The sequence below is a fragment of the Hirundo rustica genome, chromosome 1, assembly GCF_015227805.2.
Source record: "Hirundo rustica isolate bHirRus1 chromosome 1, bHirRus1.pri.v3, whole genome shotgun sequence".
NCBI lineage: Eukaryota > Metazoa > Chordata > Aves > Passeriformes > Hirundinidae > Hirundo > Hirundo rustica.
In genome coordinates, this window is record NC_053450.1 from 63234771 (window position 1) to 63259116 (window position 24346).

Genomic DNA, 24346 nt, shown 5'->3' on the forward strand with positions numbered 1-24346 from the left:
TGACTAAAATCCTCTGGAGGAAGGTGACACACTGCTGTTAGATTCATTGGCTCATTCATTCAGCAAGTCCAGATCTCCCTGGGAAGCTCAAAAACATATAAGCATGTGGTTCAAGCAGTGGGTGTTCACTACCAAGCACTTGAGAGTCTCCCACTTCCTTTTAAAAAGCCTTTCCCTAGCTTTCAGAGGCTGTACAGCCAACAAAGTGGTGCATATTTTCCTATGATGGGCATAAGGTCTCCAGGTCTAGTCTGTCCTAATCTTAGCTACCAATTGAACCTCAAGTGGCAGCTCTACAAATTGGATTATAACGCAGTTTTAGAGGTATACCCTAGAGAAGGGACCCTGATACCTCTGAGAACTTGGAGCACCAGTCATGCAACAATATCTTTGATTTTGTAATTTAAATCACATAGCTCTCTTCTTCTGCAAGCCTGTCCATTAATATCATGTGTTCTTCAGATAATTTAAATAATGGTCTCTTTCATGTTGCAGAAAAACAAAATTTTTCATAGTTTTAAAGGCATAGCTTAAAATCTTCCTTCCATTTATTTTTTTTTTTAAATATAGTATCTAGTCTAAATTAAAAGAAAATTATGACTGAGCACTTGGAAATGAAGATGAGATGGTCTTGGAGGAAAACAGGGAAGGAAGCTGTCAAAAGAAAAATTCAAGTTTTTGATTTTCCAACTGATTCAGTCAGTGACAGATGCATTCACAGATAGAAGGCAGAGAGACCAGATAGAAAGTCACAACACAAGACATCTATCAACTTAGCTGCTTTACATTCAGCTGAAAGAAATACCAGCTAGAAACTGAGAAGAAAAACCTATCATGTCAGAACATAGTATGGTCTCACTGCCAAGTGATCAAACTTACAGAAAATTAGAGTAAAATCCTGATTTTTGTGTCACCGCTGTTTTTTACAAGCAATCTTGATGCCAAATTTAAAGCCAAATTCACTGACAGACCATAATCTTTATCCTTGGATATGCACCTCAATGCCAGCCACACTTAATACGTACCTTAGAGGAGAGAAGAGCGCTGACTATTCCCTTGCTTTGCTGCCGTGCCTTTCCACGGTCACCGATAACATGAAAAGATCACAGAGCTGCCCAGCTGCTCTGTCCTCATCCAGCTGCACAATGCAGCAATGTCACCACACTAATACTGAACACCAGCTGCCTCAAAGCTCTTCCTACAGACCACACCATCCCTTTACAGGGTCGTTAGGATTTGTAAGCTGACCGAGTCTCTGCTGTTCAGGTGGGCAATCTGTGCAGAGCTGGGGCTCAATTCTTGTTTCAATTTCACACCTACCTACTCTGCCAATAAGTATATGCTCAAGGACGGCCAAACCAGATGCTATGCCAGAAAAAGAGACACCAGTGTGCTACACAGGTGCCTAAAAGGTATTATCAGCCTTTCCAGAAGTGCTGACCTCTTATTATTTTAACCCACTGAGTGCCTACCAGCTTCACTTCCTCCTGGCCCCAAAGAAATTATTCAAGTCAGAAGGTTCATGTCCCACTAAGTTCCAAATCTACATGAAGCCCAAGGAGAAGCAAGAAGATACTGATCTCATTTATAGGTCTCAGGCAGTTTGCAGGAATGCAATCATATCTCAGGCAAAAAGGTTCATAATTCAGTATGTTTACGTAAAGTTTTAGGCAGCTAACTTTTTAGACAACCAAGTGTAGTATGGATATTTTTATCTATGTATCAAGAAAAAAAAAATGTAGCATAAGAGGCTGCTTGTCAGTGCACAGCTCTGAATGCTGCTCAATAATTCTTGACTCCAGTTGAATAACACATCGCTGACTTGTGGGTAATCGCAGAAATATTTTCAACTTCAGTTCAAAAGTAAAAAAAGATTTTTAAGGAAGGTAAAAATCCCCATATTTCCTTGTATTCTCTTTGAAGGATTAAATAACCTCACCCTAAGCTGAGCTGTTATCAAAAACGCCACTTTTAATTACAGTATTTTTGTGAACCAGGCAAGCACTACACAGCTAAGGCAGGAGTACAGAACATCATCAGTGATTCACTGAATCTAGCAGATGGGACTCGATATCCACAAATCAGCTGAATCAGTAGGTGCCGTTTCTGCACTCTCAGTTTTTCAGAGTACAACCATATTTCCATCACATTTTAAATTCTTCCTCCCCCCTAAAAGTTGGTGTATTCTCATTATGCTCACAATTAGATGACAGCATTTATGAATTGTTTTTAGAGAAATATATAGAGCACACCTAAATTACACTCTAGATACCTCAAGCAGCTCTGAACAAGAGTTATTATTCCTAGGTACTGTCAACCCCTTTCCTGAGGATGACAATTAAATCATAGAATAAACTGCACAAATCCCTTCTCTTCCCCAGGAGGCTGAGGCACTATCACTGGCACCAGTCTAACCCTTCCTTCTGGAGGGAGAAGGATGGAGGTGGAGGGAAGGATAAAATTCCTGAAATGCTCCTGGAAGGTAACTCTTATAATACCTTACTGCTTCAATTGTCTCAGACCTTGTCAGTAGCAATCCAGCCAAAAGACCAAAAACTGAACCAAGGTTGTACCAGGGTTTGTTTGGATAATGGTGGGTAATACCTTTCACCCCAGTGATCACTCAGAGGTACCACCTCTCCTGCAAGCTCAAAGACAAATGGAGGAGCGTGGCAATTCTTCCAGAAGCTCCTAAGGGCTTTTCTGACAACTGCTGCCCTCCCTATGGGAGCTCCCACAGCTCCCCAGGGGAAACCATAGCATTTCCACATTAGGATCTTTTTAATTCAACAAGTTACTAAGCTATTAGGGCAGACTGTGGGGAGCCTTAGTTCCTCAGTGTTTTGTATGTCCACAGAGATCAGATGGTTTTTTTCCTTTTCCTGAAGGAGATTCAGCAGAGGCTGAGTAATTGAAGGGCAGGTGGCAGCCAGACAAGGGCTGGATGTGATGCAGCAGTGTGGGAATGCAGCTTAGCTGGATCTGCAGAGCGATCGAGTTACCAGCAAAAGTACTTTTAAGTCAATGTGGCATTTGGTAGTCAGGAAGGTATTTGATACATCCTTGCCTGGTGGAAAGGTGCAGTTTTGTGTTCCTGTCATGCAGCAGATATCTGGTGATTTTTCAGAGGAAACAGGTATTTGCTGCGTCATCTTTGCCTTCATCCATTCCAGATGAGATTACAGTAATGTGATACACATGGAGCTATAGTTTATATTTATTTGTAAGCTGCAAAAAGCATAAAGAGCTGTCAACTTTTAAAAAAGAAGAGGATTCTGATATTGAATCCATTGCCTGTGTCCTTGCTAGTCTAAAGTGACTCCAGATTAAAAATTAACATGTTGGTTTAATATATCCCCTATGATCTGGAAGCACTTAGCACCAGCTCTCCTTCCCATCACCAGAGCATCATAGTTTTCATCAGATAAAATTTATGTTCATACGTTTCAAAGCACATTCTTTCTTTTCAATTCAACAAGTAAAATAAAACACTTTACTGTTCTCTTTTTTTTGTTATGCAATGTTAAAAACCTCTTCCTTTGCTACCTTTAACAGTTCCAAGATGTCCCTTAGAAGGAGTAATTCAAGGCAACATTACCTGTTCTCCTACTCTGTCACAGAACTTCATAAACAGCATTCCCTTAAATAAAGATTCCGATAGAAACCACATTTTAAAGCCTACCAGTTTTAACTGAATTCTACCAAAATCCCAAATTGATTTAGGCACAAAAACACCTTCACACTGACTTAGTAGGAGAGCTCAGAGAACTGCAAGTAGGCCCCCTTCTCAGCAGCCACGTACCATTCCAAAGAAGCCTGGTCTGTCCTCGGGTACGTGAAGTTCTGGATACACGTTCTCCAAAAACCATTTAAAGTCCTTACATTTCAGCTTCTCTCGTAGAAGTCTCCTTTCTGTCACATCTCCATATGGTTCCTGGAGGAGGGAAAAAAAAAAAAAAAAAAAAAAAAAAAAGGAGAAAAATAAAAAGAAAAAAGATTTAAAAAAAAAAAAATCCAGAACAGATGCTCTCTTTTAAATTAACTGTATACATTATTAGGAACCGTATGTTACAGTGATGAGTAGGACTTCTGGCCAGGAAAAATCATCATGTTTGGGTGCTGGATTTGATTTCATTATCCTTACATTTGTAAAATGTTGACAAAAAAGAATTGGAACTGTACAAGTGAAACTTTAAAATATTCTAGAAGACAGTTTGAGAAAACTCCCTGAATCTGTAAGTGAGGAAGCCCTTGAATACAGATTGCTGGAGACTAAGAAGGCGTATTGGAAAATAAAACTTCCTTTAGATAGATAATTGAAAATCTCCAAAGCAGTGAATGAATCCTGAGGATTTTAAATTGTACCACTATCCATTTGCAAATTACCTGTACAGTTTTACACTTAAGTGATGAAATTTGTAAAATCTGCTAATGCATCCTTTGAACTTCATCATTTCGGGGGGTGGAGAGTATGAAATCTTAAACCTCCAGAGAAAAGCTTTCATTGCAGACTTTTCCCTGCCTATGGATTGGAGCAGAGTTCACATCTTTTTATGTCTGTCTTCAAAAACCTCTTTATATTGACTAGGGACTTCAGATAGTCAAGGCATGAGATAGCATTTGCAGCCCCCAGATTTTTACAGGTCACTCTTTCATCAAACCACAAATGTTTTGCATTTCTCAAAGCCGTGGAAATACCACTGAAAAAACAAAACATATGTAAAGCAAAGGCAGAGATGCCTGTTTGAATAAACAAACAGCGTGGCATATTAGCTCTGAGGTCTGAACATTAATCTTGAAGTGAAACTTCATGGAATCAATTTTTGCAGCCATATCATCAATCATTCTCCTGTTATGCTGCAGAACTGAATATATGGGTTTGATGAAGTAAAAAAGGTCTGAACTCAACTGCTGCAACAAGTGGTGCACAGAGTATTATGGAAACCAAAGTTCACTGGCAGCAGCTTTGATCTGGGGAAAAATAACCCGCGTGAATTTCAGCTTATATCCGCTGTGTTACAATAAGCCAATACATGAAACTTCCAGTACTAACACACAAATATCCTTAAAAGTTAAAGCTCTGTCATTACAGGCATAAGATGCCCAGCACTTTACAAGAAAAGTTGTCAGCGTTTATTGCACTGTGCATGACAAGCCAAAATCGGCACGGCATTGCCCATGGGCGAAACCCGTATTTCTCTCCAAGTCAGACTCCGATAATAAAACCTAAATGGCTTTTATGAGGTTAAAGTAAACCAATTATTACAAATGTGTGGACTATAATAACCTAATTACCCAACTTAATCCAAACAAACACAAGATGAAAGCTAACCAAATTCATCTTCTCCAGCATCCTCCAGCATATCTAATGTTTTCAAGAGCAGTTTTCCCCTGCTGTGTCTCTTGGGGTCAGCCACTCAGGTGAGTGGGGGGCTCCCTGTGTCCCACAGGTCCCTCAGGTCTGATCCAGAGTAGCCGGAGGGGGATGCCCAGCAGCCCAACCCAGGCACAAAAGCAGAAAGACGGTGCTTAGGAAACCTTTCATGCAAAGACATCATGCTGAGGAGATCAGGCACCTCCAGAAACAAGCAACAGCAGAGAATGATTTCTCTGAGGCCTGAATTTCAGACCTTGTGACAGAGGTCACAAGGATTTAATAGGAAAATAGGAAATAATTAATTTCTGGACACTGTGAGGACATTTCAGTGTTACGGTTTTCCAGCCTTCAGGCCCCTCACAATAAATATGTCCAAGTTATGAATTTGCACATGGCTTTACTGTTTTGACATACTCAATTTGCACAGCAATAATCTCCTGAAAAAATCTGCAATCAATGATCTTGTATTTTCATTTCAAGGAAAATAAAAACATTAACTTAAAATAACTTCCAAAACCAACATCACTGATACTTGAAACATTTTATTAGGAACATTTTCATCTGAGTTCCAGGACTGATCTTCATTAATTTAATCTTTTCAATATTGATTTTAGTTTCCGGATTTTTGTTGTTGTTTGGTTGTTTTTCTTTTTTTTAACTAAACATGGTGCGACAGTAAATCAAACAGAATTTTTTTTTGTTGTTTTACATAACTCTAAAGTTTTAGAATTAGCACAAGACGGGGAATTTTGCTAAATATTATTTACCTGAAGGTCTACTGTCCACTGAATCTTGTCTATTTGCATTCATTAATTGTGTAATTCTTATTAAGAGTCCTGTATCAGGAGTCCTGTATCATTTCACAGAAGTGTAAATTTTAGGCTAAACAACTCCTCCTTGCTTTGATGACCCCATTTCACACTATTCTTTCATTTATTCATTTAATGTTGACATAGATTGGGCCACCTTGTACTCTTACAGAATTTTTAATTTTTTCCGAAGAATTAAAAATTATGCACTTATTCTATGCCTGGGAAAAAGTTTCAGAAATAATAAAAAAAATAAACGTAAAAAGCACTTCATGTTAAATATTAGCTTAGTCAATAGTTAGTAGGCTGAAAACAAATTCTACTGCAATTCCAGGAACAATGGAGTTGAACTCACCAGGCGAGCATGTGGGTTTCGGTGGTAATAAAGTTGTTTATATTCATCCATCCACACTTCAGCTGCACGCACACTGTTTGCCAAAGCTTTGGACCGTGAGTACGGAGCTTGTTTGGGGAAAACGTGACCTACATGGGAGCAGGGATGGATCTCAAGACTTCCTCCACACTGCCATATCTGAGCAAAGAAATTACATCACGTGTGTCATGAATTTCAGTCTTTTGCAACCTCAAGGATATAGTAAAAATAAGCCTGTGTAAGAATAACACTGTCTCAAGAATACCGCACCATACTACAAGCAACACATACAATAATTTTGTGTCTCATTTGATGACTAAACTAGATAAAAGTACATCCTTGTTGCTCTAAGTAATTCACTCTGAGTTCACAAGTAGATAACCACATCTCTGGTTTTATCTGGAGAGCAATATTCCTTTCTTAGTTTTATTTTCTCATGATAGGATGTGGTCTACAATATAAGTTATGCAGGCATTGGTTAAAAAAAAAAAAAAAGGCATGTTTCTTTTCCAAATTAACCATGTAAATAGTTATCTTGGAAAGAAACTAGCTGATAACTAATTCTTACCAGAAATCTATAGCTCTACATATCATCTGGATATTCTACTGGAAAGCTGACTTGACAAAACAGGTAAGCTTGTTCTATCATCGAAGAACAGTCAGCTGCATTCCCATTTGTACATTCACCAAAGAAGGAAGGCATAGGTGCCTGGTGATAAAATACCACTAAACTTTTCATTGGAAAGCTGAGGAAGATACCCCAGACCCAAAAGACCCTTCATGAAACCCCAGTCCCTTTATGAAAAGAAAAAGTAGAGTACTTCTATAACTTACGGTGGTTTAACCACAACAATAGTGAAACAACCACCTCTATCTAAACCAATATTCCTGCTTGATGCCAAGGAAGTACTTACACCTGAATGAGGAATTGGCAGAACCCTGCAAAGCATCACTCTGCCCTTGTGCTCACGCTCCTGCCTCTCTGGCTCCCCAGGTCGGGAAGTGTACAGCCCACAAGATAAAGTCCAGGAACAACCCCATCAAGTGGATCCATTAGCCTCAGCACTCTGTACACATATTTTTGTAATTATATTCTTCTCCTCTGAAAACCAAGAACTTTTGGCAGCTCACCTACACAGCCACTTTTCCCATCATGCATTCTGATCTCAAGTGTGATTACTTGAAAGGAAAGCACAGCCAGGTATTTCCTGTTCAGTACTGTGCGTGACCACAGCATGGCAGACTCCCCATTTCTGAAGGGTGCCTGAAACAAGGTTTCTGAAATTTAGTCAGATGGGAGGAAGATGGGATATGTAGCTGTACTTGAACTATCTTGAGGCTGTCACCAATGGCGTTAATAGACTTTCCATAAAAGATTTAGAATTCTCCTCATGTATTCAACCATGCATAAGTTGCAGCTCATCATTTCTTTGTAAATGGAAGACAAGGGAAATTAGCTGGGATAGGCTTATGGGGTAGAGGTTTCCTCCCTGACAACCTTCTTGTATAAGACATACATTTTTAATTACATGTTATTCAAATTAACACAGCAGGAGTGAAAGATATGAGGTAGTAAATAAAAACTCTGCTGCTAACAGTGTCAAAAGATTAGTGGTGGGACTTTTCCTACCTCTCTCTCTGGGAGTTCTAGGGATCTAAAAAGATAAAGGCTTTCAGCTCACACAAGATAGGACTTGGGTTTAGATGCCTAACTTTTAGGGTGTTTTTTTAAAATAGCTGGAATTTCTCTCAAATTTCTAATGAGTGTCATCTCCATTGATTTGGTTTTGGATAACAACGTCGGACTTTACGTGTGGCACAATACTGTGTCCAATTACCAAAGTGGAAGCACTCTAATACATATGCTTACTTTTAAAACAGAGAGCTTCCCTAAAGATATAGGTAATTCATTATTCAGCTATAGGGAATACTGGATAATTGTTACTTCCTGGATTTAAAATTTTCATTTCTTTTTTTTCATGGAGGTTTCTTGCCTCTTTTTTGCTGCTTTTCAGGGAAGCAGCATATTTATCACTTGAACAAAGATGATTAAAGGAATCATACAAGAAATCTAGAATTCTGTACTGATCTTTTAAACAATTTGCATAGTTACTTAGGTAAGTTACTCAACTGCCATTTTGAAAGCTGATATGAAACCAGCTATCCACTTTTACTTTTTTGAGATTTGTTTCAAAACAATAGTTTTCATAATTATTATTTCTATGTTCCAGAATATTTTTAGAGCTGCAATTTACCATTCAAGATTTGTCAGAAAATATTAAGAGCCATACATTTATTAGTTTAAAAATTTCCAATGTTACATTCCACATAAGTGTTTTTAATTCATCTTTATTGTTTAGATCAATCTACTTTTAAATAAGGTATTAGGGACAGATGGTAAAGACTACTGAAATGAAAATGTAGTTAAGAAGGAAGCACATACTTCAGCTCCTCCATGACAAAGTCTGATTTCAAAGGATGGAAACAAACTGACCATACCTCTGTTAAATTGATGACAAAAAGAGAATTCTATAACAGCTGAATTTTTAATAATTAAAGCTCTCTAAAAAACAACTGTAGGTTGCTAAGCAATGCTCATTAAATTCTAAGTATTTCATAAAAACAGCACAAAAATTATCTTGTCTTCCTATTACAAAAGAAAATTGAATATACTTCAGCTAAACAAGTCCTCAAAAGGTTTATTCACTTTCATTTTAATGGAAAAAAAAATGACCTCTATATAAAATCAGCTACAAATGAACAGCCATAAAATAAAGTGAGGAATTTAATAGAGAAACTAAAGTTGATTACTAAATGCTAAATAAGTGGCTTTGCAGAAGATTCTCCATAAAACTAGTTTAACCTTCTGTAACAGAAAAGCACATAAGGTTTCACAAATATTTTGCAAGCTCACATAAATGCAGATCTGTTTCTTTACTAGGTCTGGATAACTCACAGCTCTCATTATAGAAGCACACATTTCTCCTTCACTTCAATAAGAAAACAAGGTGACATTCCTTTTTTTACTTTCACTTTCATCTTGATGCATGCAGACTATTGGCATATTTTCTTTTATTTTCAGAGACAGATGGTGGCACTCTGAAAACCCACAGAAAATGTTCAGAATCTCACCTTGGGATCGCCATCCCTGCCAGGGTCTCCGGACAACTGACCTCGTGCTGGGTCAATGAATGCTAAAGAATAAAAGTTCTACCAGCTCATTCTAACATTTTAAGGCTGTCTTAAAGAAACAAAAAACATAAAAAGGATGATACATCCTATAAAAGGGCAAAATGTGGTAAACCCTATGTTTCTGCTGCTCTCTCTCTGCTACAATTTTTTCTTGATGACTTGTGGCTAAGCCCCCAGTGTGGTGCTCAGGCACAATCTTCTGGAGCTGGGTGGGTGGAGAGGCATCCCAGACACATGGACCCACCCTGGCTGCTCTCAGCACAAGACAGAGTTCCAGACAAAAAGAAACAATACAAAATTACTGGAAAAGAGAAGACCCCGAGTGTTTTGAGGTGTATCATCCAGGCTCAGGGGCAGTAACATTTCTGAGAAGAAAGGCCTTTTTGCATACGGTAGGCTGAAGGACAGACCACAGACATTTAAGCCTTGTCCAGAAACAAATCTGCATTGCAGCGCCACTTGCAGGACCAAGAGCAGAGAGGGGACAGAAGCTGCAACCAGATTCCCTTTGCTCTGAGTACAAGAGGGAGAAGATGAAAGAGCATGTTTTGAATACCTCAGAAAGAGGAGTTTCAATGCCCATTATGCCCATGAAGTGAAATTTTACCCAGCTAAATAGCATTAAGCAATCCAAAATCAAGGTAACATTGACTCAATTCTGCATTCAGCACGTAGCCTCCATCTCTCTTAGTCATCATGCTTTTAGCAAAAGCTTTGTCCTTGTTGCACCTCTCAAAACCACAGAGAATTTCTCCAGCTCAGAGTAATCGAAGTGCAAGAAAGAGGAGGCATGAGGACAAGTCTTTTCATGTCATTGGGAGAGAGTCGTGTTTTCAGAGAGGAGAACAACAGTAAATTAATTTACAGTGGTTTTGAGTAGTTCTGCTCCTAATTTTCAGGTCTGACAGATCTAGAAAACACAAGGACAACAACACTAACAATGATTTATCCCTTCCGACCTCTTGGAACACTGCGGGCAGCCAAAAGAGCACAGTTAAACAACATCGTAGCACTCTGCTCTGTTCCACAAAAATCCTCACCACACAGGCACAAGTACAAGGGCTCCAAATCAAACAGAGCAAAGCATGTTGCCTACAAATGCCCAGATGCTACTGGCAAGCTGCACTGGGAAAATTGGCATGGCCAAGCATATTCATTGGCCACTGCACAGCCTGTCCTGTTAAGTCATTTGTCTCCCAGGAGTTGCTTGATCCACCTGCACCTACATGCTGGCTTAGCCCACTGCAGAGAGTTTGTGCACTCTCTCCTGGGGACTCTGCTGCTCTCTTTGTGCTTCCCCTGTGTGCTGGGCCACCTCTGATGCTTCCTCTGTCCCGTGAGGAGACCACAGTCCTGCATGCTGGAGAAGTAAAGGCGCTGCTCACACAGGCTCCTGCACCCCATGGGGTCCTGGTTCTGGGGAACCAGTGATATAAAAAATGAGACTGGCTGCCAGAGCTTCACAGAGGTCAGTGGCAACGGAGGGTTGGGTGTAAAGCAGCAGCAGCTGGTACTGGGGCACTCTGAGTCAAAAGGAATGGGTCAGGCTGTCTGCCAGCCTTGGTGTCTCCAAAAGCAAGACACAAAGAGCAGAAGGCCAAGAACTTGCATGCCAAGTGTGCCATGTTAGAGGTCTTCCTCAAGGAGTTGAAGTTTTGCACACACCAGAACCGAGACTCCTGCTTCAGAGGGTCACAGGGCTGATGGAGATGGGTCAACTGCTTTGTGCCTCAGGGGAAGGCCTGCTGAACTAGACCAAGACTATTGAGTAGACTGTGTTTGGGCTTATGTGCCAGAAACTTCCCTAAGTGAAAAAGGAGGTGGTCATGAACTCATATCAAACAGCTTTTCCAGCTGAGAAATCTACCTCCAGAGAAACCATATCAACTCTAGGCCTGTACTTGTCATCATTCCTAATAATTTTTGTTCCTTATTTTTATACCCTCCTTTCTACAATTTCTGCACTGCAGGCAGCAGATCAGAACAGCAGCCAGGAAGACTCCATGCTTCTCTGGTTAACACGCAGACATCCAGAGAGACAGTCTGCTGATGTCTCCTTTCTCAAGAAAGTGGTTTTGTAACATTAAAATGTTATTTAACCTTGAAATCTGTTGTCACCTGGTAAAAAGGCCAAAACCCCTCCTGTACCACAAGTCAATGACTCACAAAAATGCAAACATGACCATTAAAAATAACAGATGATGGGCAGAACAGACAAGAATAATCCAGGATAATAAGCTGTGAACTCCCTGAAAGCCAAAAGCAGCTCTACAGCATTCCTCTTATGTCACCATGAGCTTCCATGAGCTAAATGTGATTTGGGGCAAACCATAGGCAGCCAGTGTTCAGTAGGAACTAGCCACAGTGCTGGTACCAGCTGAGCACATAAGAACATTACTTTTCTGATCAGCCTGTACTGTCCTGTGTCTCCCCTTTTCCTGCTGTAAATCCTTTTCATTACAGCTATCAGACTCACACCCGAGCACTTGGTCACACCTCCTGTGGGGTACAACTCTACTGTTACTGGAGATCTTCTCTCCCATCTTTTATAGCCTTTGTACAGCCTTTTTCTCAGGTGAAACAGAATAAAGCCTCAAAATTAGTACAGGGGCTGCTTTCTCCTGCCCCACTGGGAACTGCTCACTCCATCAGTCACAGCAAGAACTCTGAGTCACATCAAAGCACCACAAATCTTCTTCCCAATGACATCCTACAAGCTGCAGGATGTAAACTTCACCCACTAGTACCACACCCCTTTTTACATTTTATACTAGAGCTCAAAATAAAGATATGTTTTTAAACATTGCTTTAAAATGGCTATTTGGAAGGGAAGTACAGCTATCCTGAAGTGCAAGAACAAGATTTATATAAACACCTTCCAAAATACTCCCTTCTTAGCACTTGCTTACATTACAGCTACCTCATTAAGTAAAAGGGCACAAAGAAAGAAATAGGAACTTGTTGTATTCTGAGGAAAAGAAACTTTCAATTAAGCCACCTACCCTAAATGAGAATTCAAGGTTTTCTCCTCCCCAGACTTCCATTCCTGTGTCATAGGAACCAAGATAATCAAAATACTTCTTGCTCACAGAAAATAATCCACCTGCCATGGTTGGAGACCTACAAAAGAAAATAGTAACTCTGAACTGAGTAAAAAGAAAAAATATTAAACCAATGCAACAGATAAAAAAAATTACATCTTTTTCAATCTTTTCTGGATACAAAGTAACAGTCAGAAATTTACCAATTATTATGAAGCCATTTGAATTTAATTTAGTAATAAAAAACTGAATCTGAAACAAGCACCAGAATGAAAAATATTGTGTTAAAATAATTTTTTCCAATTGCAGTCTTTATGTGTAAATGAAGAGCCTCTTCACACAGCAGAACATTAGCTTCTTTGTGGCAGAAGTGTACTAGTTGTCTCTGAAATTCTAAGTGCTATATCCTTATCTATTTTACTTATGCAATAATTAAAGAAATACTTGTGCTTTGGTAATTAAAAACAACATTCTTGATTTCACTTATACCAATTGAAAAAAACTCTCAGACTTTAATTATTAAGTAAATATAGCCCCTAAAGAGATTTGTTTTCTTTCTGAGAAAATCTACCCATCTGTATGTTCTTAAATTTTTTTACTAAGTTTGGAGGGAAAAAAAAAAATAAAAAAATCAGGAGTCATGACTGGGTCCTCATTGAAGATCACAAGGCCTGGAGTGACAGCACACTTAAGGGATGTACTTCCAGTAGGGTAGAGTGCACACATATACATAAATTTGTATTTGTTCAATATTGTTCCTTATCATTTACAGTCGTAGGATGACTCCCTTTAAAGTGTCAGGTATATAATGCTGATTAGAACTAAGCTCAGCTGACATCATATGAGTTTTACTAAATTGCTGTTGAGGTAAATATTAACAAAAGCGAGACGCATGATCAATTATTCTTAATCTGCCAAAACTAATTTTACCAGCTATCTTTTTGAAGCAACACGGTCTCACATTGTCATATGCTGTTTCAAAGAATGGAATGAGATGAGACAAGACAGAAGGAAAAATAACAAACTCCATAACCAGTCAAGTCCTTCTGTCTTCCTCCAAATCTCATCTTTCCAAACCAAGCTGTCAGTGACACCACTCCCAGCACTGCTGCTTTCTCCAGACACTTGTCAAGCTCACAGTCCTCAGGCTACCATGAAACTTTATCCCTTATCATTTTACTCTTGGCATGTCAAAGACAATTCTTCTTATCATGAAGGAAAAAAAAATCATATTTGAACTAAATGTTTTAAAAATATTTACTGTATTTGGAATTTTTTTTTAAGGAGGACATGGACTAATACATGCTGAGAAAGACTCAATTACTACCTCACTTTTCCCATTTAAAAAAATAAAGTTTATTCAGCTGGGGATAAGTTCATTAATATTTGTGAAATATGGGTATTAATATCCTGATAAGCAACTTACAAAAGACTGATAAAAAAATAATATTTTTTTTTTTTTGTGGGCTTTACAGTAACAGATAAAAGTATTAACAAAATGACTGTATTAAAAATGCCAAACAGGTCAATTTACTACAACAAACTGCTGAAATACAGCAACTTCCATAGCAGACAGGGCTAGGTGGAACACAGTAGATCCTCAGCTATCAGGATCTTGTCTACCATTCCCACTTTCAGATGCTTTGTTTGCTCTATTCTCTTATCTCTCCTAAAAATACAATGTTGAGTGACAAATAATACCAATTGATGGCACCTTGTCTCAAAATAAAACAAAACTAAAACACATTATGAAGACATGGTCCTGAGCTCTGCGAGTTAGCCCTTCACAGAAACCATGATAGATAGAGCTGTATTGTTTCACCCCAGTAAAGAACTGGCAAAATGGTTCACCTTTGAAAACAGCACAGTGAACTGCAGCTATCATTACGGAACAGAAAGAAATCTTCAAAACTACTTTTACCTTCTTACTGGTCGGTGATATTTTTCCCTTTTCATCGTTGCCCGTGATACATTTTTTTTACAACACAGAGTTCTTTGCTTTTCACAGAGGACATCCTCCAGTACTAGTTAATCAGTTATACTCTTCCCATGTGCTGGTAAGCATCTGTAAGAGTTTGCCTAGAGGAGTCAAGAGACTACTTTGCAATCAGTTTTCCATAAGGAAGATGAAACAGGAATTTCAGCTTTTAGAGCACTATTTTTTTTCCAGGAGCAATGGTAAACAGCAGCTTTTTTGGAAAAAAAATGGGGAATTAAACAAAATACATATTTTTTAGTAATATGTTCATTTCCCAAATATCTTTCAGCACCTGGTATTTTCAGGTGAAATCAAAAACACATTCACAGTTTCTTAGTATGCATAAATATTAACCTGATCACGTCGGTCTTGGACTTCCTCCGTTTTTGTTCTCTTTCAGGGGTACTATGCCAAGTGAAGACCAGCCGCCAATCAAATCCACCAATCTGTGGCTCACCAGCATTTCCCAAGTACTCAAATGTATTCCAGTCAATAACATCAATAACAGGGCAGACGACAGCTGTTTCTTCTTCAGCAATCCTGGTATGTTTTTAAAACAAAAGGGTGACTTCCATTAGAAACTATACCAAAAATAATTAAAAAAAAAAAAAACAAAACCAAAAAAAAACCAGTGTAGAACTGACAAGAACAAAGGATGCTTACAATACCAAACGTGAAGTTTTAATCCTTTTCAATTCATGCTGCAATAACAAGGAAATGATGATACCATAAATGCTAGAATAACCCCCATTTTCGTACTGGGGATCATCAGGAGGATGTATCAGGATGGACTCTGCTGGCAAGCATCAACCTTCCTGGATGGTATAAGCAAGGTATGCCAGATGGCTTGAGATAACACATTCAGCATCTGTCTTGGCTGCCATAGCCAGAACCACTTCATTAACAACAGCAACAAAAAGCCTGTCTTCTTTTGTACAGGTAGCTGTTTTAGAGAGCAGTTTTATTACATAGTTTTGCAATGATGAATAATAAACCAGCCAGACTCTTGACCCTTGAAGTCATGGCTGTTCATGTAACTGTGATCATCGGCAAATTTTGTACTGAGTACTGTAACAGTAACTCAAAAAGAAGCCCTGAGCTTAGAAAAAAAACAAACTTGCAACCTGGGAATTAGACCTCCCACAATGAAGCATAACTGAAGGAGGCTTCCAGAAACCGTAGCAACACAGGAGATGAAAAGGAGAAACAAGATAGCAATTGCAGAATGACATTCCTAACACCAAGGGTGATCTAAAGATAGTCAAGATCTTTATCATACTAAGAATACATCAGATCTTATGACATTTCTTGCAGGTCTACTTCTACAAGGACATAAACCCCTTCCTCACATTTCTCAGTATCACGAAGGGTTTTCAGGACTCCTTTCCAAAAGGATTCGTCCTTACAGAAGGCAGTGGAGTTCTTAGCCTCCTCCTCTAGAATGGCCACGCTCAGCACCAGGAGCAACATCAAGCACACAAGCTCAAGCCAAGGTCTTTCTCCTAAATCACTGTTTAGCGTCTTCCCCTTTCGAGTGTTAGATATCCCCTGGTAGTTCAGTGAAATGAAGTAACTCGCTTGACTTAAAGATGCAGGTATGCACTTTAAGATGCCCTGCATCTTGCATTTACATATTACAGAGGTGAAGGAAAACTGAATACTTATATTGCCAAACAAGTAAGTGATGCAGTGCATCTGTCATTCAAAGGGAGCTCATTCTTTATGGGATTGTTAGGCTAAAAACCGGTAGGCTGACCAAGGGCTCACACTGTGAAATTAGAGTAGCTTGTGATGCTTAAATGCAGCAGAGAACAGCAGCAATTCCAAAGTAGTATTGTCTGAGCTGAGAAAGACAGCCTTAAGTGTGAAACGGCCTCTTGCTGCTGGAGGGAATATGTGAAACAGTTGTTTTCCTCTTTATGAACTCCCGTAGAGACCTTGTTTGGTAGAGCACACAAAAGGGCTTATACAAATACTGTTATCTCCTGTCTCGCTTGCATAAAACTTTGTACAAATCCTTACTGTACAACACAATGAAAATGATACACACAGAGGAGGGGAAAAAAAAAAAAAAAAATGTTTTGCTCCTCCGGTAGCAAGTAGGAAAATAAGTAAAAAGTAGGTAGCTGGCACAGGATTTCAATTATGAAAGGAATGAAGTAAGTGAAAAGCCATCACCTTTTCTGTAAGTTAAGAATTAACTAGATGGTACAATGCACAGGCTTACAAATACAACTATGTTTGCACTGCAAAATGCTAACACTGTTGTATCGCTACCATGCATTCGAGTCAGATATGCTACAGAAAAGACCCTTAGAGATGTATGTCTGCATCTGCAGCAAGAACGGCAGGAATTCCAAGGGAGGGCTAACTTTTTACAGGTGGTGATTATTGCGTTTAAAAAAATCCCAATCCTTCCTCAAGATTGCCATCTCGTGGTTCGCTAAAGAAGCGAAGCAAACACAGAATAGTCTCCCCCGTCATACACTTTCTTTAGGGGACAGTTGTTAAACCTGCGCTCATGATTTGATGTTTATCCGTTTTCCTTTCTTCACACTATCATAGTTAGCCCACAGTTACCTGGAATACACTCGATGTGAAATTTAGAAACAAGGTAAGTATGACTATTTTAAGAAAACAAAAAAACCTGAAGTAGTATTCTAGATATCATTTCAAAAGGACATGGGGAACTTGAGAACACAAGTCCCACTAGGAATGAGGAAGAAACATCACATCAAGACACTATGTGCTTTTGGAAGTCTCTCCAAAAAAGTTTGTAAAAGTCTGTTTTTTCTGGTCCTTTTCTGTAGTCTACAATACCTGGTGAGAATCTTAACAGGATCCAAATCAAATAACTGGCCTTGAGGAAAGTTTTTTTTCTTTTAGTTATATTTTAAAGAGAGCTGGTTTTCTATATACAATATTTCGGAGGTCTGAATCAGGTCCTGCATCTATCAGTATCTGCTAATGCCATCCAAAGGGGTAAAGACATGGGCTGTTAGCAAAAGGGCAAAAAGCAATTGAGCCTTGTGACGTGATGCAGGTGCTGAGGTGAAGTACCAGTGGCTGAACACTCAGGAGGAATAGCATGAAAAGGTGCACGTATGGCTGCTGGATACACATGGGCGAGGCTTCAAGAATACAATAAATATTCTCAGCTGTAACAGAAGGCTAGTATTCTGGTTTCTAAGGGTTTTTTGTTAGAGTTTTGGGAAGGTTCCTTGGTGTTTTGTTGTTTGTTTGCTTGGTTGCTGTTAATTAACTGAAGTTTCTGAACAGCCTGACGGATCTGCAGAATAGACAAGAGACTACACAGGCATGAAATACAGTGTCCCAGGACAAATGGCTTGCAAGTAAGGGTCAGTGTTGACATAACATTAACTCCTCCCTATCCTACACCATGATCCTTTATATCAGAACCAGTCTGGAAAGGTGGATTTGCTCAGGACTAAGAGGATGGAGTTTATTGACTTGTATTCCAATCTGCTTATGCAAACATTGCCTTGCAGGGCACACATCTTTCCAGACCTTCTGTTCATCCACCACCCAGGCTGACAGAAATAGCCCCCTTTACCAAGGCAGGTGCAAAGCTGGGGGTGTGGACTTGCTTTCCTGAAGCCCAAAACTTTACATTGTCTGAGGAAAAAGAGCAGTTTGGTCCTCAAAACAAAACCAAAACAAACCAAACCAAACACCACCAAAAAAAAATCCCACCATGACGTGATCTTTCACACTTCTATTTGCTTCCCACAGCCAGGAGACAAACACCAAACACTCATAGTGCCTCAGGAACCAGACTGCAGTAACCTTTAGTGAACCATGAGTCATTTTTCCACTGCAGGAGCGGGCCAAACTGTCTGCCCCCTTCTTCTTCAATGAGAGAGAAAACCAGCGCAGAGCATAAGCTCACCTTGCCAGCAGAGGCTCCAGCCAGCCCTCATGGCATTCACAGTGGCAGTCCAGGAACGTCAGGATATCTCCTTTTGCCACAGACGCCCCCAGCAGCCGGGCTCGAACCAGCCCCTCTCGCTTATTTGCCCGGATGAGACGCACCTTGCGCAGGCCAGCCACGTAGTTTTCCAAAGTTTCCTTTAAATGTTCTGCAACAAACCAGAAAAAGAGGGAATGATATAGTCTGAAATGACTTGTTTATGTCATGCTATAGGAAGCTCTCTCCTCACTAGCACATTACTTATAGCAGGGCTCTAATCCTTGTGGCATTTTGAATACGTTTCTGCTATACATGTTTAGAAAGGACATGAAAAAAGCACAGAACTTGGATGGACACAAAACACGGTTGCTTTTAAGAAATTGAACGCGTCACATTTACCTCTGTAATACACTCTCAGATTGATAAGCACTTCTCAAAAGTTACTTAAAACTTTTTGTATGAAGTTTTAGTCTTAACACAATTCACATGTGGTGGAAAATGCCAGCATTGCCTTTATGTCCTGTTGTTCAAACAGGACCAAAGAACTAGGTCACCGTCATTATATGAGACACCAGGGGAGCATTGGTGCAATCGAAACTTGCTCAATTCAGGAAACTCAAGTGCTCTGATCAGACTCTTTTCTATCTATACACACAAGCACTCATGTTACAATACAGCAAATATGCTTCCCCATTTCAAACTAAATTTGGTCCATAAGCCAATTTTTCACTAGCACAATAGAAAGAACTATTTTTCTATGAGAGGCCTTTGTTGTACAGTTTTCTGGTATGTGACCTGAACAGCGTAATTTTTTCTCCTGTCAACTGGTTGACCAAAAAAGCCCATCAACGATCAATATTATTTAGACTTATTCTTCCTACCTTTGTCACTGTAATCATCTACAAGGATAATTTCTTCCAAAAGTATATCGGGAGATGTCTCAAGAACACTGTGAACAGTTCGTAGAAGCGTTGACCAAGCCTCATTATAAAAAGCTATCACAACAGAGGTTTTTGGAAGGCTATAATAATCATATTTCTTCTCTCTGCATCTGTAAAGGGGGAAAAATATTTAGTACAAGTGCAAAAGCATTTATTAATTTTCAGGAAACAATTCACAAATCCCTTTGTATGCTAGCTTCCAACTGCAAGAAAGAACACAGAAAGTATCTTAAAAGAACTGCATATGTGTGGAAAATTGCATGAAAATACATTAGGAAGTTGCTCTTACAGAGGTTCCATTTCCACAAAAGCATTATGAATAAAATTCTGCAAACTACCAAAAGAAAAGGTCTAAAAAGAAAAATAATAGGAGGTATTCCGGGCTGGTAGCTGAAGTAGCTGTCTTCGCTCAATTTCAAATAGAAGAACAAAAAATGGCCAAAATGTGCCCCAGATTAAAGGAAAAAGTAAAAGAAATATAAAACTTAAGTGCAGTAAAAACAGTAACATAAACTAGTGATAACTGTGGCTTTGGAAAATAGAACAAGTGCTAGACAGTAAAAATATAACTGTGAAAGAACAGCAATATATAAAGAGGAAAGAAAAAAAAACCAAACCAAACGACCAGCAACAAAACTGAAATGTATGTACACTGAAGCAGAATTTGGAGAGACCACACAACTGGCAAAATCTAATAGAAAAATCCATGAAAACCTAAAGCAGATATAGAAATGTATGGGTTTGGCTCTATGGAGAGCCAGAAAGTTTGCAAACCTTTGGATTAAGCTCCAGAATGTATTTCCTATAAATACATATATGAACTTCCCAAATGAACATAAGGATGCCAAGAAACTCATAGCTGAGCCAAATGTATAAATTCTTAAAAGAATCCCCCAGTTTAGAAGAATTTTAAAATAACTATGGCATTTTCTACAATTTCTCCTCTTTCCTTAGAGCATTCCATACTGGCAGTTTTTATTGCCTGGAGTCACCAAGGCTCGTAAGGGGCAGAAGGACAAACTTCAATTTCTGTAAACTGCTAAATCACAACAGATACCAAAGCAGGTAGGACATCCCTCCTATCAAAACAGAACAGCAGCGGGTCCTGCAGAACATGTGCTATGGGGAGCTGAAAAGGGAAATTAAAGCTGATCAGTAGAAAATGCACCAGGAAAATCCCTTAGGTCAATCTAGGGACACAAAAATTCACCGAAACACTACGAAAACTACATTAAAAGCAAACTGCTTACCTACAGAACATTGAGAACATTTTAACAAACTATTTAAGGCTGCTGTGTCTGCAATTAAAAAAGGCTTATAGGTTTCTTTGAGGATTAGTCAGTACCTATTAAAACCTGCTGTATAGAAATAAAAAGCAATCTGAATCTGATTATGCCTAAAATCAAAATTCTTACAAGGAAAACAAAAAGTCTGTAGAGTAGTTCTGTAATAAACACGTGAAAATGAGGAAGCAACAAGGACAAATGGCACTCAGACAAAGGAGGCACCCAAAGGCTGCTTCTCAAACATGAAAGGAATGCCACGAAACAACACCCATGCATGCAGACATACGCACATAGGTGGATGCACACACACACTGATCTAGCGAAGTGCAAAAACGCCTGTCCCTCCTGGCTGTAACTTGTCCTGAGGGGCTTTCACAGAGGGAACTGTCTCACACCAACACCTGGTGACAGAATTGATTTATTTAGCCAGACATCCATGTATTGACACATAAAAAATGAAAAGGAGTGACAAGCGACATTTTAATTAACCTCTTTATTTTTAATGCAGAAAAACCCAATGTATGAATCCAATTTTAGAAATACATATTTACTTTTAGCCTACTGGAAAACATTTCTGCTCAGTACGGCCAGGAGAAAAATATCCATATATATATAAGTCACTTGTACCAGGTAATTTTGAGCTCATTTCTTGATGGAAATAGGATCTCTACACACGCATTTTAGAAAACTGAAGGAAAAGATAAATAAATAAATAACACCAGGAAAGCATTCTTCAAAAATATGTCAGGAAGATTCATGGAATAATAACACTGTATTCCATTTAAAGAAAGGAAACCCAAAACGCCTGAAGAAGCTTATAAGTCTAATTATAGATTAAAGACTTCAACAGATTTGCCTGAAATTACATGCTGAAGATGGGAAACATAATTTGGCACAGAGCAAGGCGATCCCCACGCTGTTTGTGATGCACTGAGCATTGCTGCCTCCTCCCATGAGCACACCTCACACTGCAGGAAAAGGTCAGCCTACTACAGGACATACCAGAGCACACATTTCTTAGGTTTCCAAGGTCAAGAAAAAGGCCAGCACTAAAAAATGGGTTTAATTTACCAGCTCCGTGGTGGAAGGCAGCACAGGAGTGAGGAGAAGTGACCTGCCACAGCAGCAGGGCAGGCTGCTGGCTGGCACAGCCACCCTGACCTGAGCAGTACCCTGATACCCTCATTAAAAAACCAAAAAAAGAAAGGAAAAAACCCACGTCATTCAACCTCTGTGCAGATTTGCATATTTATCTCAAATACTATTTCCAAGACATATATTTCTTGCATCTCAACTGTTAGCAGTCTCAAAGTCTTGCTGAAGTGAAGCACACTTTTCCTTATCTTTCTGTAATTAAAGAGTTTCACTAAACCTCAGAAATTAATCCCATTTGGGAGATTACAAACCCAAAACATTTAAACCTTGGAAAAATTATAGCATTAAAAGAAAAAAAAAAAATCTTTAAAAAAACTAATGAATCCCTGAAATGGAAATGCTTGGAAGTGTTGCTGAATAACATTTAAGTGGCATGCATATAGACACCAAACATTACCACTTCACAAGATATAAAAACTTAAAAAAAACCCACTACGAGTAAGAAGCCTGATTTAAGGCCTAGTGGTCATAACTCATCTTTTCCATTTCCCAACTCCTGTTTAACACAAAGCGCCTTAGCAGCCCATCTTCTGCATTCACATTTGCAAACTTCAAGATGTACTTTTATTCTCCATGTGTCAGCCAAGTATCCCAGCTCCTACTTTCCAAGTGAATCATTTCACTCCTACTTTGGATTATTCAGAAAAACAAATGCATATCAATTACGGTATGTCATTAAAATGACAGCAACTGGTGACAGCAGTCCCAAAATATGTTTTTGCAGACACTGGGAATGTATATTTATGCAAACTATACTGCAACCTGCTTTCTTCTGAGGAGGAGGAGGGTGCTGTTTAGTGCCGTTCTCAAACCCATAACACTGTGCTTTCCAATAGAGATGACCATATTAAATCAGGATGTGCATCTCACATTATTCACCCTAAAAACTACCTGTCACCCGATCATCTGGGCTCTGCAGATCCATAAAGACAGATCCAGGAAACTCACCTCACCCTCCTTAAGCCATTGATCCAGCACAGCCCAAGAGACTTTAGTGGGTCCCCCACCTCCCTCTCGTCTATAGAGGTTTGACTGTGGAACAGCTGCTTAACTTTTCTATTAGTAAAGTTAACTGACTATAGGAATCTACCTATGGTCCCTACCACTGGCTGTGATACATCACTTTAAACCTAGTCATCATAACTACCAACTGGTTGGTAAAAACATAACACAGACACAAGGAAATTAGTTGTCTGTAAGCATGACATTTCCTAGCAATGGAAACAAATGCAGATTCATTTGAAGTCCAACATTCTTTCACTTTCTCCTTATCTCATTCAATCACAGGAATTTTACTGCTTCGTAATAATTAAATGTGTTTTAAAATAAACAATTACCTAAATTAAAAGCTGCATGTTGTGCATGTTGAGTGGGTTGATTTTCTTCAGAGAAGTACACATCTAGTCTAGACTAGATCTACAGTCAACCTGATTTTGGTAACAGTTATCCAATACCGGGATCACTCATTGAGGAAAAACCTGTTGCCAACACATCCAAGAGGCTTTTCTAGAGGCAACAAAATAAACGCATACAGTTTTAAACGGGACTCGCATTTCAGTGACAAACGCTGGTATGCAACGAATAATAACCACAACACGTAATGCAAAGGAGTGACAGCTGCTCAGCCTCTGCCCTCCGGTCACTCCTGCTCTCTGCAGATTCACTAGAAAATGCACAAGCAGAAACCTTGTGCACAGTAGACTGACACTCAGAGAAAACATGGCCAGGACTGCCCCAACCATCTTCCAAGGAGCAGATGGGGACACTACAATGCTCCAGCAGAATCCTGCTTCTGCATCATCCTTCATTTCCCTCATTTCTGCCACACTGGGTAGGTGTTCCAGAGACCCTCCTACTTGATCACTGTGGCCTAAGACAGGCATAAAACAAACCAAAGCTTTGTCTTCTGGCATTTCTTATCAATTGACACTAAGACAACACCTACATTTTAGAATTCTAAGTGTCCTCATCCATAAATCTTTAAGGTTTCAGATGGGAAGAAAGAGAAAATAATCTGGTTCGTACTGGAACACAAAACCACATTCACTATGTACCACCTGTGTTTCACTACAACTTCTACACAAACATCTAAGTCCACAAAATGCAAACTGAAGCCAAACATGTAAAAGTAGTATCATCATACATCCAAATTCCTGTGGGTTTTTGGTTTTGCCTCTTTTACACTGCATGTTTAAGTCACGGTCTAACCAAGAGTAAACAGCTGACAAGTTTAATAAATTAACCTTGGAATCTACTACACTAC

The 24346-nt window shown here is 39.2% G+C and overlaps 1 protein-coding gene across 1 annotated transcript in view; it reads right to left on the bottom strand.

Annotated features, from left to right (window-relative positions):
- GALNT12 (polypeptide N-acetylgalactosaminyltransferase 12) overlaps positions 1-24346 on the bottom strand; it is a 45448-nt gene that overhangs the window by 12078 nt on the left and 9024 nt on the right. Inside the window, exons 2-7 of the mRNA XM_040066608.2 lie at positions 19583-19752; positions 18681-18870; positions 15125-15310; positions 12754-12871; positions 6542-6718; positions 3803-3934 (exon numbers count right to left, since the gene is read on the bottom strand). Coding sequence (XP_039922542.1) covers positions 3803-3934; positions 6542-6718; positions 12754-12871; positions 15125-15310; positions 18681-18870; positions 19583-19752 — 973 coding nt within the window. The remainder of the gene's footprint in view (positions 1-3802; positions 3935-6541; positions 6719-12753; positions 12872-15124; positions 15311-18680; positions 18871-19582; positions 19753-24346) is intronic.